The sequence below is a fragment of the Maniola hyperantus genome, chromosome 3 (genome assembly GCF_902806685.2).
Source record: "Maniola hyperantus chromosome 3, iAphHyp1.2, whole genome shotgun sequence".
NCBI classification, from domain to species: Eukaryota; Metazoa; Arthropoda; class Insecta; order Lepidoptera; family Nymphalidae; genus Maniola; species Maniola hyperantus.
The window spans coordinates 5,864,800-5,882,820 of record NC_048538.1 but is presented as its reverse complement, the minus strand read 5'-3'; the positions used below and the strand labels follow the sequence as shown (position 1 = coordinate 5,882,820).

Here is an 18,021-nt window from a genome sequence, read left to right as displayed (position 1 = left end):
TACCCACGTTTAATGTTTAATAGGGACATGAAATTAGATTCATATAACGAATTATCGCATGGTCAGACAGTTATCTAATAGTAATATACCTACTTAATTATGTGATTATATTAAAATCGTGTAGCATTTGATTCTCAAGCATTAACTAATATATTATATCATAATCATTCAAGTAGATACCTACATAACTTAAGTTTTTTAACCATGTAACAACTGTCCTAAATAAATAACTGTCCTAAATAAATGTCCTGAACAAAATGGACCGCATATCGAACAAACGTCTCCATTCTCAAAGAACTGAAAATAAATCAAACGCTTTGGTCACTAGTACAATTGCGAATCCTCAAGTTCTTTGGGCACATTACAAGGAAGAGTGGTACCATCGAAAACCTAGTGGTACAAGGTCGGGTGGAGGGCACACGTTCACGTGGGCGATCCCCAACCAGGTGGACGGACTTAATCCACTATGTAACAAACACGCCTGTCTCCGTGTGTGCACATAATGCCACCAACAGAAGTTGCTGAAGGGAGATCGCATGAGCAGCAGTGAATAATTCATAGCCAGGACCACTCTGTCAAGAGTAAAAGATTGAGAAGAAGAAGAACAACTGTCAGGGAGGTGAAAAAATCTACCTCAGTTGAGACTATTAATAAATAAATATTAATCTGAGTTATCTTGTAAATTCCCATTATTTAGGGTTTAATTATTATAATTAGTCAAATGGTATAATTACTTAATATATCTAATTATGACAACAATCAGTTAAAATTAATTACAATAATATGAGATCGGATTCACGTGTAAGACAACATTTGACCTTTTGTCTAGTTCGAGCACAAATGTATTGACAAATTAACAACGTCGTAGTCTTAGCGTGACAGTGCGTGACACTGACCATGCATCACAAGTTAAGGATCATGCATCTTCTATAGCTGAATCATCACTTGCCAACAGGACTGATTGCAGCCAAGCGCTAGTCTATATAAATTTTTTTAAAATCATCATCATTATGATCAACCCATCGCTGGCTCACTACAGAGCACGGGTCTCCTCTCAGAAAGAAGGGTTTTGGCCATAGTCTACCACGCTGGCCATGTGCGGATTGGTAGACTTCACACACCTTTGAGAACATTATGGAGAACTCTCAGGTATGCAGGTTTCCTCACGATGTTTTCATTTAAAAATCACTTAAAACGCACATAACTCCGAAAAGTTAAAGGTGTGTGCCCGGAATCGAACCCCCGACCTCCAATTAGAAGACGGACGTCCTAACCACTAGGCTATAGCAGCAATTTTTTTTAATAACGTGAAATAAATCAGCCTAGCTAGTAAGAATATTTTTTGTCCACAGAACCGAAAGAGTAGAACACCCAGTCACGTCAAGCAGTGGAAACCTCGCCAACAATGCGGTGCGGCACAAAATCGTTGTAATGGGAGCAGCAAAAGTTGGCAAATCCTCGCTTATATCACAGTTCTTATACGGAACCTTCTCAACCAAATACAAGAGAACCATCGAAGAGATGCACCATGGCGACTTCAATGTAGCGGGAGTGAGGTTAACACTGGATATATTGGATACTTCAGGGGCATACGAGTTTCCAGCGATGCGAGCGCTTTCTATGCAGTCCGCAGATGCCTTTATACTAGTCTATGACATCACAGATGCAGAAAGCTTCACAGAAGCTCGGGCGCTGAGGGATCAAATTCACGAAACGAAGGGGAGTACGGCGGTTCCTATAGTGGTTGTTGGCAATAAAGTAGATCTGGCAGAGTCAGGGGAGAGACAGGTTAGTAGGTATAACGTACGGAATACAATAACTATTGTATTAATTAGTTGATGTTACTTTAGAAATCAGTGACTATTTCATGGCATGTGCTATTAAGTTATTATGTCAAAAATTTAAAATTTAATTTCTTTCAATAATTGGGAGCTAATTGAGGAAAGTCCCACTAGATTTAATAATGTGCTCCGTGATCGAATTTTTAGGATCTAGAAAACACTTTGAAACTATGTTAAATGTGTATCTCATAACAAAAAATAATAACAATAACAATAACACTGATTTAAAGGCACTAATAACTTCATCCTCGGCTTAACAAAAACTCCGAACCAGTGGTAAATTAAAACTACCTGACTATTCATAAGCACTTTTAAAAAGTTTACATGATTAAAAAAACATTCTATTCTATTCAAGTGTTTCCTACAGATAAGTTACTTTAATCTTATCAAAAGTGGCATTTCTTCGAAAATATTAGGTACAGAGCTTCATGTTCAAATGAAATGAGATTTGAAATGTGAAAATATCACGAAACATAATTAACACTGACGTTCTACATAATTTGTATTACATGAATACAGACAACATTATTAGGTAGAAATATTGTTATTTCTTCAACAGAAAGGGCCAAATTATGTCATGTTTACTCCGACACCCAAAGGTGCCTAAAGCGAAATTGAGACTGTAGCAAAATTAAAGATAAGTTATACACGATTTTTACATTAAACGAAAAGCCTTCAGCGACACGACGCAATAAGTTCTATCACAAAATACTACAACTGAGATTCGGATAGCCTTTTAGGTTACAATAGTGCACAGAGAATTAGTGTCAAGAGTTTACGCACCAAAAAAAATTTTTCTTAAAATTTAATTAAAGAATATTCTTGGTGCAAACAAAACTATTATTAAACGGGAGCTTTTTTGTTTTTTTATTATATCACAACAAAACAAACATCATCATCATAACAAGCCATGGAACGGCCCTTCTGGCATCAGTTTTCCCCTCCAATTTTAATATAGATATTTTCAAGTCAAGAGTGAATAGGCATCCTCTAGGCAAGTGCGCTCTATCTTAGGCTGCATCATCACTTGCCAGCTGCAGGTCTGATTGTAGCCAAGCGGTAGTCTATAAAAAAATAAGCAGGTATAGATGTGAAAAAAATACATCTATCTGAAGTCTGGGTCGTCCCTCAGGTCAGGTTAATCTCTGATCTCTGCGATCCAACTAAAATCATGTCACGTCCTTCGGGTCAACTTTTAAATTGAAATCTTTGTTCAAAAGCTTATCGGAAAATCGGTGGAGGAATTTAAAATCGGATAGGTAGCAGAAATATTTATTTTATATTTTATCAAGTTAGGGGTGGTAAGACTTTGGCCTTTACACATTATCTTCGCTCGGAAAGCACATTGATATTATATATCAACTAGCTTATTCCCGCAACTTCGTTCGCGTGGACTACATATTGTCTAAATTTGGAACCCCTATTTTCCCCCAAAAAATCCTTTCTTAGCGGATGTCTACGTCATAATAGCTATCTGCATGCCAAACAGCTGGATCCGTCCAGCAGTTTTCAATATCAAAATGGACGTCGAAAAGATCACAGCATTAGTTCGCTGTCGCAAAAAAAGCGAAACGAAAGTACTGGGTACATCATTTGTCATCATGTATTCTTAGAACGTCTTACAAAAGATGCTTTCAACGTGCTATAATAAGGCTTGCGACAGCAATAACAGAAGTCGTGCATGCAATTCGTTCAAATACGAGCCGCGGGCGTTACGCTAAGAATTTACATAAAGTCAAAGTCAAATTATTTATTCAGAATAGGTGACATGTTACGCTTACTGATGGTCAAAATTGTTAATTTGTAAGATGATATAGTGGTGATAATTAATTACGTACTTATAACTAAAGCTACGAGGGTGCGTTACGTCTATGGTGAAATAGTTAATTTGGTTTAGACTGCAAACAAGAACTCCGATTGGCTTCCATACTTTGTTCTGATAGTTCAATTAAGTTAAGTTCAGTTTGAGTTTAAATATTGAAAAACAAGCCTTACAGAAATGAAATTATTGCAGTCCACGTACTATACGCTCTGTTTTGGTTTAAGCTGCAGAGACAGGAAATGATCACGTCTGACGTCGCCGAGCCTCGAGCTATGGTTTGTATCAACGCTTTCGTAGACATTAAACATAGCTCTCAACGTCGGGTTTTCCAGCTTTTTCCGGAATGTAATCACAGAGAAATTCAAATATTATTGCACTTACTTTCGAAAGGTTTTTTGTTTTAGGCTGACATGAAGACAAAAATTGGAGGTTTTGATTAGGCAGCTTGTACCTAATTTAAAAATATTAAATTTTCATTCAAAATGGATATAGAAAACATATAGCCTTGATTTATAAGTAGGCTATTATTATTTGTAGTTTCAACATATTTGCTCAGCTTGTACTTTTTAAACTTTATAACGATAATAACTTGAGTTTTGTTAGTTTTTATCATTTTTTAATATTGGTTGTAACATGACACTTTATTGTTTCAATTATATCTGGTTATTTATTTATTGTTCTATATTAATTTCAGTGGTTTCTGTTTGTATAGTTATATAACCACTGAAAGTAGTTTTTTTTGCGACAGCGAACTAGTGCTGTGATCTTTTCGACGTCCATTTTGATATTGACTTTTTTTTGCCGCGTCCTGTAGCGGCACGGAAAAAACGCTTGCGGCCTGCAGCACGTGACGTAAGTATAATCATGCTGGTGCGTTATGGCACTTAGAGGAAAACGAAATAGCGTTTTAATTAAATATAAGTAGATAATATCCATGAGTATGATATAATATGCAAGCTAAACAAACTTGATCTCCTCGATCGAGTTTAATATTTTTAAATCTCAAATATTGGCACTTGCTTCATCGTGATATTGGCTACGGAAAACTCAATATCGTACAGAGAAGCAATTCCTGTCGCTTTACATCTTTTGATCTTCTAACGCTACAAAGTGAAGTAGCGGTGGATTAATGCAGTTACGAGCGCGTAGCGGACTTCTGACAGGTTAAATTGCACGACCGACACTATATTTGCATATCCTATTTGTATGTTTAGACTTTAGACCAAAGAATTTTTAAATACCTACTAATAATGTAAGTTATAAGAATTATTACTTCTAAATACATGCTTCAGACTATGTTGTACTTACTATAACCTGTTAATTTAAGTTTAATATGACATTCTTACTGATAATCGAAACTATTTTATATTAACATACTTGTACCCACCTAATATTACTAAATTATTAACAAAGAAGAAACTAATTGACATTATAACAAACTTAATTAATCAGTGCGATCAATAAATAAAAATTATTTCGATTCAAAATGAATGCCCTATATAATTACCTGATAAAATCTATTATAAAATAATGTAACACGTAGTTTGCATGTAATTGTATAATAATTATATATTTAGCATGTATGTATTGTTAATGTACCTAACTTTGCAATGCCCTAACGGGGCTTCATGTAACCATGAAAGCAAATGAATAAATAAATCAAAGTAAAACCATGTAGGTACCTGAACCGCTTTGCAGAAGCGATAGGTGTATCGAAGTTCGATTGAGCAATAATAATATGCGAAATTTCTACATAATCCATACTCATCCATACTTACTTAATATTATAAATGCAAAAGTATGTGTGTCCGTCAGGTAGCTTTTTACGGCCCATCCGCTTATATGATATTCACAAAATTAGGTACAAATATAACTTTCTTGGTATAGGCAATTTAGGCAATTTAAAATATAGCCTATTGGCTCGAAGAAACAGAGTTCCCAACAGAATTTCAAACCTAAATCCACATCGCCGAAATTGCGGGCATCGTCTATTTAGTATAGGGATAGCTTGCATCTTGGAAACGGATATAAGCTACTTTATATCCCGGAAAAGCACGAAGAGTTCCCACGGGATTTTAAAAAGCAGAAACTTACGCGGACGAAGTCAATGGCATCATCTAGTATTTAACATAAATTTTGCAGGTTATATTGATATTTAAATTAATTGTCATTAATTTGAATTTTATTTTTAAAAGCTCAAAATATTATTTACATGTAATTATATGCATCAGTCGTTCGAGAGAATTCATATTGGCGGAAACGGGTTTTACATTAATATTATATTATGTTAATTTACACCTAAGTATATTAGTATGCATGAGAACCGCCTGTTGATAATAATGGTAAATAATAATTACTTAATAAATCGTCACTACTCGATTTGCAAAATTATGATACTACATATTATAAAGAGCTACCTAAAGTTTGCAAGTTTGGATATTGAGGATAATCTCCGGAACTAACGACCGATTTAAAAAATACTTTCACTGATATTATAATCGCTTACATTATCCCTGAGTATATAATACAATTATATATGAGACTATAAATTATATCACGAGGACATAGTCGCGGAAGAAAACTAGTTAGACACAAATATACACAAAGTTTTATACTTTTTACAGAGAGAAAAGATATGGAAATAACGCGCTTATACATTTTCAACGCAACCAGAATAACCTGATTGCACAGAGTGGTTTATAAAAAGTTGGGAACAGTTAGATATTATAAGGAAGTCTGAAACTGCTGAGTTTGTTGTGGGTTCTTCTCAGACCTGGGCGCGTTTGGAACCCTCGTAGCTTTAGTTTTAAGTTTGCGTAATAATTATCACCACTATATCTTAGAAATCCAACATCTGACCATCAAAAATAGTTATTTATTACGTATTATGAATAAATCATTTGACTTTGACTTTGAAACATCCGCCGCCTGTCCGCTGTTCTGCACTCCCTGTATCAGTGAATTGTATGTTTAGAAGTGTGCAAATAACGCGCTTATTTATTTTCAACGCAACCAGAATAGCCTGATTGCACAGAGTAGCGTTTAAAAAGTTGGGAACAGTTTTAGATATTATCAGGAAGTATGAAACGTCCGCCGGCTGTCCGCTGTTCCGCACTTTCTGCATCCGTGCATTGTATGCTACGCCTTATCTAGAGATGCTCCATGCAGATGTATTTTATGTAGAGTAGATAATAAAACATAATGGTGCTCTCTTAAATAGATACTAGCTATTACTTCGTCGTGAAGAGAAAATTTTAAAAACCTCTAGAAGCTCTTTGATTTTAAGAGATAAAATGCATCCTATGTCCAAGCGGGGGGGCTGTGCGGATGTGCGGGGCGTTCCTTCCCCGAATGCCATTTCAACCTATCGCGTACCTACTATACTTCATCATCATCATGATCAACCCAACACCGGCTCACTACAGAGCGCGGGTCTCCTCTCAGAGTGAGAAGGGTTTTGGCCATAGTCTACCACGCTGGCCATGTGCGGATTGGTAGACTTCACACACCTTTGAGAACATTATGGAGAACTCTCAGGCATGCAGGTTTCCTCACGATGTTTTCCTTCACCGTTAAAGCAAGTGATATTTAATTAATTAAAACGCACATTATTCCGAAAAGTTAGAGGTGCGTGCCCGGGATCGAACCTCCGACCTCCGATTAGAAGGCGGACGTCCTAACCACTAGGCTATCACTGCTTCTACAATTTTGCTTATTACCTGTATATCACAGCGAAACTTGTAGCTAGACTGGGGCGTGACTTGGCTTTTATTTTATGTACCTAGGTACTAATTACACAAATAGCTAAAAGCTATTTTCTTGCTTACTCTAATGTTTTATTTGTCCCTGTGACAAGGTTAAAATAATTCAGCAACGGATAAAAGGCTCACTCAGCCGTTAACCTGCTAAATTTCAGTTATTTTCACTGATTAAATAAGTATAGTCACTGTAAAGGTTTTAACTCATTAAGGTCCCAAGGCACTTGCGATGCGTTGCGCGACGGGGCGCGACAAATATTGTTTTTAATATTATGAGTTTGTATGGAGCAAGGGGCTGCCGCGTCGCGTCGAAGTTTCGGAGCGCAAATGGGTTTGGACCTTTAATCATCACACAAATACAATTCACAATTTAAATCATTTATTCAAATTGGGTACTTTAGTACACTTCCTGATGGCCACTTGCTGAATTTGCAATAGAATGACGTAGTGGTGATAATTAATTAAGGGTTTCGTGTTTGAATTTAATGTAAATAATACAACTCGAGGTATGATATGAGCATTAATATCTTAAACGTGGCGGTGACATAATTTTAATAACTACCCATACCTATCATAGATGCGAAAGTGTGTTTGTTTGTTGGTTTCTCATACAATCACGCCGCAACGGAGCAACGGATCGACATTTTTGCATGGGCACAGTTAAAGGACTGGAGAGTATGAGACAGGTCGAGATGGCAATCGGGGTATGTGGCGGGGGGACGCCACGCACACTCGCACGTCACCTGCGCTCGCCCGCACCGTGTAAGCGCGGGCGCTGTGCGGAGATGCGGGGCATCCCCACCCTGATTCTCAACCTGTCTCTTACTATATATGATCACAAATCATCACAAAATTAAATAGATATAATGTAAATGAGTGAACACTTAATAGGCATATGTACAAACTAGAAATAAGTAGCTAAGTAAAAATGTAAAAGCTGTTTGTGTTCCATAATGAAATAAAAATAAAAATGATATCACTCTTCATTAGTAAAGAAAGTTAAGAAACTAGCGACCGCAACGTAGTTTCAAAGTGTTTCACTGTGAGTCAACTGTCAAAACCTTCATACTCTCCTCTCTAGATACTCGTAACTTTATGGAACGCCTGATAAATCGGCAATTACCTACTTGAAGGTCTAGATAAACTTAGGTGTACGTGCCGGTATTAAAGTCAGTCTAAGTTCCAGTCCAGTTCCAGAGATATTAACGAAATACCACGTACGAGGTGCTGCGCCCTTAATTATACGGAACTAGGTAGGTAGCTGATGTCCGCAACTTTATTCGCGTAATTTAGGTTCTTAAAGCCAGTCAAAATTCCAATTGACCAGGTCTCAAAAATATTAACTGAATACTTACCATGTACGACATGCTTATATGGAACTAGCTGATGCCCGCAACTTCGCGTAATTTAGGATCTTAAAGCCAGTCACGTACTACCTAGGTGCTGCAGGGTCTGGCATGATGCCCGTAACTTCGTTAGTGTGGAATTTGGTTTTTAAAAATGCCGTGGGAATTTTATTTTTCAGAATAAAAAGTAGCCTAGTATGTCACTTTGCAGGTATTTGAGTAGGCAGAAACATCACGTTGATACGTTGCTCTGTTGCGAGATGATAGAAGGAGAAACCAACAAACAAACATATTTTCACGTTTATAATATCGGTAGTGAATGTAGAGGAAACACTTGAACATTTGAATTGCTTCCAATTAAAACTTTGAAGATTGAAATGTTTGGTTTTGGTAATATTTAATACCTAGTTTTGGTTACATTTAAGAACAGGCAACACCCACTTTCAAAATTTAAAAAGCCAAGGGATGGAATTAGAAAGAGCAAATGTTGTCATTTGATTTTATTGAAAAGTTTTAAGCTTTCACTTAAAATATGTCTGATTTGGCTAAATGTCAGAGGTATACTGTACTATGCAACACTCAAAATTAATAAGTTGAGAGTTTACAATACTTATATTATTAAAATTTTACCTAAGCATCATAGGTTAATCATTGTTAAGCAATACCACATACCAAGAAGTCGGTTAAAAATAACCACGTTAATAAAACTAATGCATAACATAAGTTATAAATCATACTTTATACCATGTTATGTTATTTTATACTTATAGTCTGGACTCTGGAGTCTGGACTAACTGTAAGTGTCCGTTCACACAGACCGGCTCGGTCAGAATCGGACGGTACTCTTCTTTTCACACAGACCTCCGGCGCGCGTACGGTTGGAACTGGCCGGAGCGACCAAGCTTTGTTTCACATAGACCGACTGGAAGAGCACTGTACTGAAAGAGCACGCAAACGGAGCTGTTCGGCTGCACGAGAGCGGAAGAGCGCGTCATCAGAAATCATACGTAGCCGGTCGGCTCCTTTTGTTTTTTCACACTAACCGCGTAAGGTTTGCTCTCCGGCATTCTCAATAACAAAAGAGGTGATATGTAAAAATAAACCTTATTTCAACTATCCAACACTCTATTTTAATCGCTATCAAAATCTGCTCTCCGGTCCGAGCCGGTCTGTGTGAACGGACACTAAGGCCGCTATTAAACCTGTAAGTATTACTCACGTTAGTCCCTTGCATGATTAACTTATGATAAATTTACTAATGTAAACTCTTGTGTATGTAAAATGTCAATTTAACACGTAAGCTACTTACGTAAGTAAAACTTACAGGCGTATTCGCGGGCTAATGTAAACAACACTCTAATTTTTTTTGTGTAGCACAAGTCACAACCAATACATTACAATACAACATTTTTATTTTATTGCAGGTGGAGTTCCATACCACAGAATCAGTAGTAACCGTTGATTGGGAGAATGGTTTCGTCGAAGCTTCAGCAAAAGACAACGTCAACGTGTCACAAATATTCAAAGAGCTATTGGTCCAGGCGAAAGTAAAGTATAACCTGTCACCTGCGTTGAGAAGAAGGCGTCGCCAGTCGATGCCTACGGGTCCGCAAGGCCCCCCGGGGTCAGCCCCGAGTCCATCTTCTTCCAACGCACCACATGTTCCGTCACCTGCCCAACTTGCACACCTACAACAAATTAGGGAACGGCACGCCAACAGTAAACGCAACTCTTGTGTTATTTCCTAAATCGTCCATCTTAATGCTGATCGCAGTGTAGGCCGAGCCACAGGAGTCGTACGTGCTAAACGTAACGCATTTTTCAGTACTAGAAATGCAATACGTCATCAGTAGATCTCACGAGACGCACGGTCGGATAAAGGTAAGCGTTTACAGTTCCGCATCGCAGTGTCGATCTGTTCGAAACGTGCGGTGCGATGCGGAAATGTGGAACCTACCTTAAATGATACTTTGACGTTCTCTACAAAAATTGGTAGTACTGACTTTTCAGTACTAACGCATTCGTGTTGCATGCTTTACATTTGTCACATGGTATTCGTCTGTAATTTACGATCAGCAATTTTCTATCGTGCAATATTATTCAATAACCTAGGTATTTGGTGTAAAAAGTCTTCCTTTTCAGTAATTTCACCTTTTTATATTAACCCTTTTATACTGAATCGTCGATATAATCCAACAGGGTAGGTACATGACCTAGGATAAAGTTCAGTTTTTATTTTTATATGTCTGCTTCTCGTTTTAAAACAGATCCAAACTCAACAATCCTAATAGGGTCTTGGAGTGTAGTGATGAAATGATGTGATGTTTTGTGTAGCGGTAGTATATCAGGTTAGAATCTATTATTAAAGAGAATGATCAAATAAAAATCATAATTTTCATAATTAATTATTATCTTCATACAGAAGGCGATTTTTGACAGTTTAGGCCGTTTTGTTTGGAAATGAGTACAAGTTTGTTCAGTGGACCAACGACGTCCGAAGTAAAAAAATTACTTTGATCAAAAGTGTAACTATAAGTATGTACTTACAACATTTTGTTCGCTGCGACGCCAGTAGTCTTAATTCAGGCCAACTTAAAGCTTTTAATTAATGTAATTCGCCTTTAAAATGTTATCTCCTGAGAAAGAAAAGTCGTGTACCTACCCTGTTAAGGGGTGTTTATACAGAAAATATGTACATAATCATATCATACCTAATCATACTTATTAATTAATTATTCATGAATAATTTTGGTTACCTATTAATCTTTTATTTTGATGGTGAGTGGTGATGTCTTCGTTAAATATTTTACCCTGGGCGCAGATTACGTATCTTTGATGATATAATCATTATGATGGTCGCAATGAATCCAAAGTTACGTAATCTGGGAACTGTAGTCTAAAAAATATCTATTATTATACAAATCTTTTTAATTATAATAATAATTGTATAACGCCAATGCAAATGTGCAATTAATTAAGGTTAGATATAATATCTTCAGAGTGAAAACTTTTAAAACAAGTGATAAAAATAATGTAGAATGGCATGTTTATTGTGACTGGTTCGTTGTAAGGTATATAGCTATGTAATATACATGTAGTAATTTCACTTGTGTATTAGTTATAAGAATTAGCATAGTCGCAACGTCTACCCTTTGTGCTGCTCAAAAACCTTTGTCTAAAAAATATCTTTAATAAAGTCATTAGTAGAAGTAGATCCCTACAAAGTACCTAGTCATACACGTACTGATGCAGTTTTAAACTCTTAATAACTCGTTTCTGTAATGTGCAAAATCAGAATTAATAAGGTAATTTTGAGCAGAATTTTTGTGACTGATTTAAATACTTTTGAGATTCTGGTCAAAAAGAATCGTAGGTAAATAATTCAAGGTACTTAATGTCCGTCCCCTCAACCCATAAGCTAGATGTCTATCTCAATAGTATATTTTAGTGAAATTCCTTGAAATCATCCTGTACCCACCCGGCTTACAGTACAGTACAATAGGATACGAACTATTCTATCCATCTCACAATTCCACATGTTGGACTTCTAAGTGTTAGATCTATGGACACGGGTCATCCCGGGAGAGACGAGAGTACAAATAAATGCAAACTAAATAACAAACCACAAACACCTAATTTTCACAGTATCCTTGTATCTTTGTACAAATTATACTTAACTGTCATTGGGCTAAACTGTTTGTTCAGAATTTTGTAACAAATAGTTTGAATTTGATGACAGTTTTAATATCATATTAGACGTACAAAATAATTCCTCATGCGCCATTTTAACTTTACATGTCAATTTGTCACGTTAAAATTTATTACTTATTTTAACGATGAACCGTATTTTTGATAATATGGCAGTTGACCCGTAGAGTTTAAATGGCGCGTGAAAACTCATTTTGTACGGACTATATTAAGTTTTGTTTCAAGCATTGACATACTATACAAATTACAATATATACATACAGTGAAAATATATAAGTACTTATTATTTTGGAAATTTGGACAGCACAAAGGTTGGTGAAAATACGTCTTAACTCTTAATGAATTAAGTTCTATAAGATGATACTTTTATGATGAAAACTTTAGTTTTTCCTAATAAAATTTACCTACGGAAATTCTGTCACCGTCTATCTTGGATACCCAAAGTATTGATTTTAATGAAATAAACGAATAAATTGCATTTATAATTTGAAAAAAAACTGAAATTTATGTTATATTTTTTCATATTATTTCTTTTGTAAATAAAATAATTAAAAAACTGTAAGGCAACGTGTAGGCATTGTACGCGACAGTGGGGCGCGGGGGTGCCGCCAAGCATTTCCCCGTGACCGCCGCAGGCGCGTCCCGCTCCTCCGTCTGCCCCTCAGTACTCCCATGTTCGACAACGTGCACGCACGCAAGACAGCGAGCTCGTCACGAGCCCTGCCGCGTTAACATTATTTACCTCGTGCCTATGTAATTCAAATGATTGTTATTTGTAATATACTTTTATTTTATGTGAGCCAAGCATTTTATTAGCTCATAGTGGCGCCTAAACGTGGAGCACGAGGAAAGAACATTCAATCGGGAGTACATACATACCTACCTTTGTGTGGTTTCGTGGAATCGCGTTCGTTCGATTTTTTCCGTCGCGCTACTTGTGGCCAACGTCAACGGACATTTTGTTACGATCCATGAACACTGCCGTGCTAAAGTGAGGTCAACTCAATAGACGTTTTACGTAACGAACGGGGATACCTATCGCGTCGAGTTAATTACATCGCGTACGAGAGGTCCGTCGCGCTTCTGGGAAGCCAACGGCCATTTTGGGTGATTGTGAAGCGACACATCGCTACCTAACCCTACTACGACGCGATGACGACGCGCAGCAAGACCCGGACGGAGTCGAAAAACGAAGGGATGGCCAGCCCGGATGACCGGGAGCAAGAAGTAGAAGATCTCATCGGAAGCGCGACCCGGGAGTCGCCTTCTGCACTGATGATAACGGAGAGCCAGCTCGCCGCACTCATCCGAGGGATCTCGGGTGGAAATATCAGCACGCCGCCCGCGCCGCCGCCATGCGGGACGTTCGCGAAGTGTTCGGCTCGCTTCGCGGGGAGTTTGCCGCGCGATCCCGACGTGCTAGAAGCTTTCATCGATGCAGTCGAGGTGTATAAGGACTGCACTAACGTCTCCGATGAACACGCTCTGCGAGGCCTACCCATGCTTCTCACTGGTGAGGCAGCTGTCTGGTGGCAAGGCGTGAAGGCAACAACGACCACGTGGGCCGCTGCGATAGAGTGTCTACGAGGCATGTTCGGCGCACCACGAGCTCCATACAAGATCTTCCGTGACGTTTTCGCCGCCGAGCAACAGGACAGCGAGCGTGCCGACGTGTTCGTCGCGCGCACTCGTGCGGCGCTTTCGAAACTTCCGTACAACCTCGAGGACCACATCCAAGTAGACATGTGTTATGGACTTTTACATAAACGCGTGCGTAAACGGTTGAAGCGTGAGGAATGCGTAAGTACTGAGGGGTTGTTACGTAGGGCTAGGGAAGTCGAAGAAAACATAGAAGAATTAGTAAACGTAAGTAGTAAACCTGTTTCAAAGAACTCTTCTCATAATAATAATATGGAAAGTTTGCCTAGTACTAGTCACGCTGACAAGGTAACTATTAAACCACGGCAGAGTCGCCCCAAGTGCAGCTTTTGTCATATTTTTGGGCATGTAGTGTCAGAATGCCGTAGGTTAAAAGACAAAGAGAAAGAAAAATCTGAATCAAGCTCTAAGAGCGACAATAGTAGTGCGTTGCGGTGTTATGGATGTGGCCAGCTAGGGGTAGTGAGATCTCGGTGCACTACCTGCAGGGCTGCCAGTAACAATAATAAAGCAGGCGATAAACAAGTGGATTTTCACAGCTTTTCAGAAGTCAACGAACCTACTTCTGCACCGGCTCGCCCCGTGGTGCGGGTGAGCGCCGCGGGCCGAGCAGGCGTCGCCATGCTGGATACCGGAGCGACGCACTGCATCGCCAGCCCGGGACTGCATCACATCCTGCTGGATGCAGGGGTGCAGTTCTACGAGTCGCAACGATCAGTGAGACTCGCTGATGGGACTCGCCGGGTGAGTAGAATTTTCACCGGTGACACAGAACTCGAATTGGGAGGCCGCGATTTGCCCATTACCTTTATGGTACTACCTGATGCTGCCGATGCTAGAACTTTACTCGGCCTTGACTTTATTACTCAGGCAGGCATAATAGTTGATGCGCCTCAACAAGTCTGGTACTTTAGTGACTCTCCGAGTACCAAGTATGATTTTGTTACATACCACTTACCATCTAAAAACGATGACCACTCACCATCGCAAAATGATGAACTTCTCGCTTTAAATAATGATCAGTCTGTCTACCTTAGAGATGAAGAGGGTACTAAGCTTACTAGTGACCAGAGGTCCCAGCTGGATCAGCTGCTGTCCAAGTATGCCGACGTGTTCGCAGCTGACGGCCCGCCTACCGAGTACGCTATGCACTGCATTAAGGTGAAGAAGGGTCAACAACCTATTGCGTCACCACCCTATAGAATGTCTGCAGGTAAGAAGGAGATATTAGAAAAGGAGCTGCAAAAGTTACTCGAGCAGGACATAATAGAAGAATGCGAATCACCATGGGCTGCAAACGTTGTTTTAGTAGGGAAGAAAGATGGAGGAGTGCGCTTATGCGTAGACTATAGGAAGCTTAATTCAGTCACCGAACCCGACCGGTATCCACTTCCTCGGATGGAAGATATCCTTCACGAGGCAAAGGCGAGCAACTACATGTCAACTCTTGACCTTCGCTCTGGATACTTTCAGGCTTTAGTACAGCCTGAGGATCGGGATAAGACTGCGTTTGTCACGCCGTTAGGGACTTATAGGTTCAAACGAATGCCGATGGGTCTGAGGAACTCGGGCGCTACCTTTCAAAGGTTGATGGACCGTTTTAAATCCAACCTACAGGATATCAATATATGGGCTTACCTTGATGATTTGTGCTTACTTTCAGACTCATACGAGAAGCACCTGGAAGACCTGGAGGCTGTTTTTCAACGCCTGCGGATGTTCAAGCTGCGCGTCCATCGAGGGAAAAGCTGTTTCGCTAGAGACTCCATAAGATTTTTGGGGCATGTGATAGTGCCAGGCGGCTTGTCCACGGACTGCCAGAAAGTGACCGCCATCGCAGCCATGACCCCACCACTAAATCTTAAGCATCTCAAGAGCTTCATTCAAGCCGCAAGTTGGTTCCGGCGTTTCATCCCTAACTTTGCTGCTACAGCCAAACCGCTGACGGATCTGCTGAAGAAGGCCAGCACCTGGCGATGGGAGCAACCCCAGCAAGATGCATTCGAACAGTTAAAGGTAAAACTTACATCTGCACCTATATTACGACAAGCTGATGGCACAAAATCCTACTCGCTGTACACTGATAGTAGTGGCTACGCCCTCGGGGCTGCTTTGATGCAAGGGGAGGGGCCTGACGAGCGTCCAATCGAATACGCCAGCCGCCTACTCAATAGCGCCGAGAAAAACTACACGACGACGGAGAGAGAAGCGCTCGCGGTCGTATGGGCAGTGCAGAAATTTAGAGGATATATAGAAGGATCGACAGTACGTGTGATGACCGACCACCAACCGCTGAAATGGCTCATGAGCTTGAAATCGCCGAGTGGTCGTCTAGCACGCTGGGCGCTGTCGCTACAAGAGTATAATCTTGAGATAAATTATACACCAGGTAAAAAGAACGTTATCGCCGATGCACTATCGCGTCCATCGTGCGCTAACGATGATGCGTGCGATTTCTGTTATACTATCGTGGATATGCCCACGCGAAACCCAGCAGATATCAGAGAGAACCAGATGAAAGATCTTGAAGTCAAGAAAATTATAGACGACATGGAATCGAACGATCCCTTTAAAGCGCGAGTGTGGTCCGACAAAGGCTACGTCATGTCAGACGGCATTCTGTACAGGTGCTCAGCCGACGACGAGGACGTCGAGCAGCCCTGCCTCGTGGTGCCGCGGCACGAGCGCGCGCGCGCCCTCGCCGACCTACACGACGCACCGACCGCTGGTCACTTTGGTGTCGAGCGCACCTTGGAACGTCTGAGAGCCAGATACTACTGGCCAGGCATGAGAGCCCAGGTAGCTGACTACATCAAGCGATGCGTTCCCTGTCAGAGATATAAAGTGGATACCCGGAAACCAGCTGGCCTAGTACAGACGCCAGCTACGGCGAGAAGGTTCGAAGTCATATCTATCGACTTGTTTGGTCCTCTCCCTGAGACCCAAGAAGGGAATCGCTGGATCTTTATAGTAGAAGATGTATGTAGTCGGTGGGTCGAGCTGTTCGCACTTAAAGCTGCTACGAGCGCAGAGTGTGCTAAAATTCTCATCAACGAAATTTACTTTAGGTACGGGACGAGCCGCCGGGTGATTTCCGATAACGGAGTCCAATTCATCAGTGACGTGATGCAGCAGGCGTGCCACGCCATGGGAGTCACCCAGGCACTCACCCCACTCTATCACCCGCAAAGTAACCCAATTGAGAGGAAAAATCGAGACCTCAAGCCACAGCTCGCTATATTAGTCGGCCGAGATCACACCTCGTGGGATACTCACCTCGCCGCTATCCGCTTTGCGATGAACTCAGCTGTGACTGCCAGTACCGGATTCTCACCTGCTTATCTCACCTTCGGGCGGGAACTCCGAGCTCCTAGCGATGCCACCACCGACGTCCGCGCCATTTTAGATGAAGACAATTTCATCCCTAGCTTTACGCCTTACGTGAAAAAGATGGCTAATGTACTAGCCCAAGCCAGAGATGTGCATGAACGCGCGCAAGCGGAATCAAAGAAGTACGCAGATGATGGGCGACGGCCGGCGCCTTTGTATAAGGAGGGTGATTTGGTCCTGCTGAAGACCCACGGCTCCAACGACGCTGCCAGAGGGCAAACGCCGAAACTACTGCCGCGTCGCGACGGCCCGTACCGCGTGCGCCAGGTGTGCGGTCCTGCTACTTTCCAGCTGGAGAAAATCAGCGATCAGGAGGTTATTGGTAAGTACCACTTGTCTGATCTTACTCCCTTCGTTGGTCACATCCAAGCGCCGCTTCAGGAAAAGCGTAAACGGGGCCGACCCCGTAAGTTAGGTGCTAGTCCTATTGGTACCATGCTACCACCAGGACTATAGGGGGGAGATGTAAGGCAACGTGTAGGCATTGTACGCGACAG

General features: G+C 40.5%; 1 protein-coding gene across 1 annotated transcript in view; it reads left to right on the top strand.

The window, feature by feature from the left end:
* The window catches only part of LOC117996354 (ras-related protein Rap-2b), a 38,107-nt gene extending 25,081 nt beyond the window's left edge, over window positions 1-13,026 (top strand). Inside the window, exons 2-3 of the mRNA XM_034984414.2 lie at window positions 1,353-1,788; window positions 10,192-13,026. Coding sequence (XP_034840305.1) covers window positions 1,353-1,788; window positions 10,192-10,515 — 760 coding nt within the window. The 3' untranslated portion in view covers window positions 10,516-13,026. The remainder of the gene's footprint in view (window positions 1-1,352; window positions 1,789-10,191) is intronic.
* The last annotated feature ends 4,995 nt before the right edge of the window (window positions 13,027-18,021 follow it).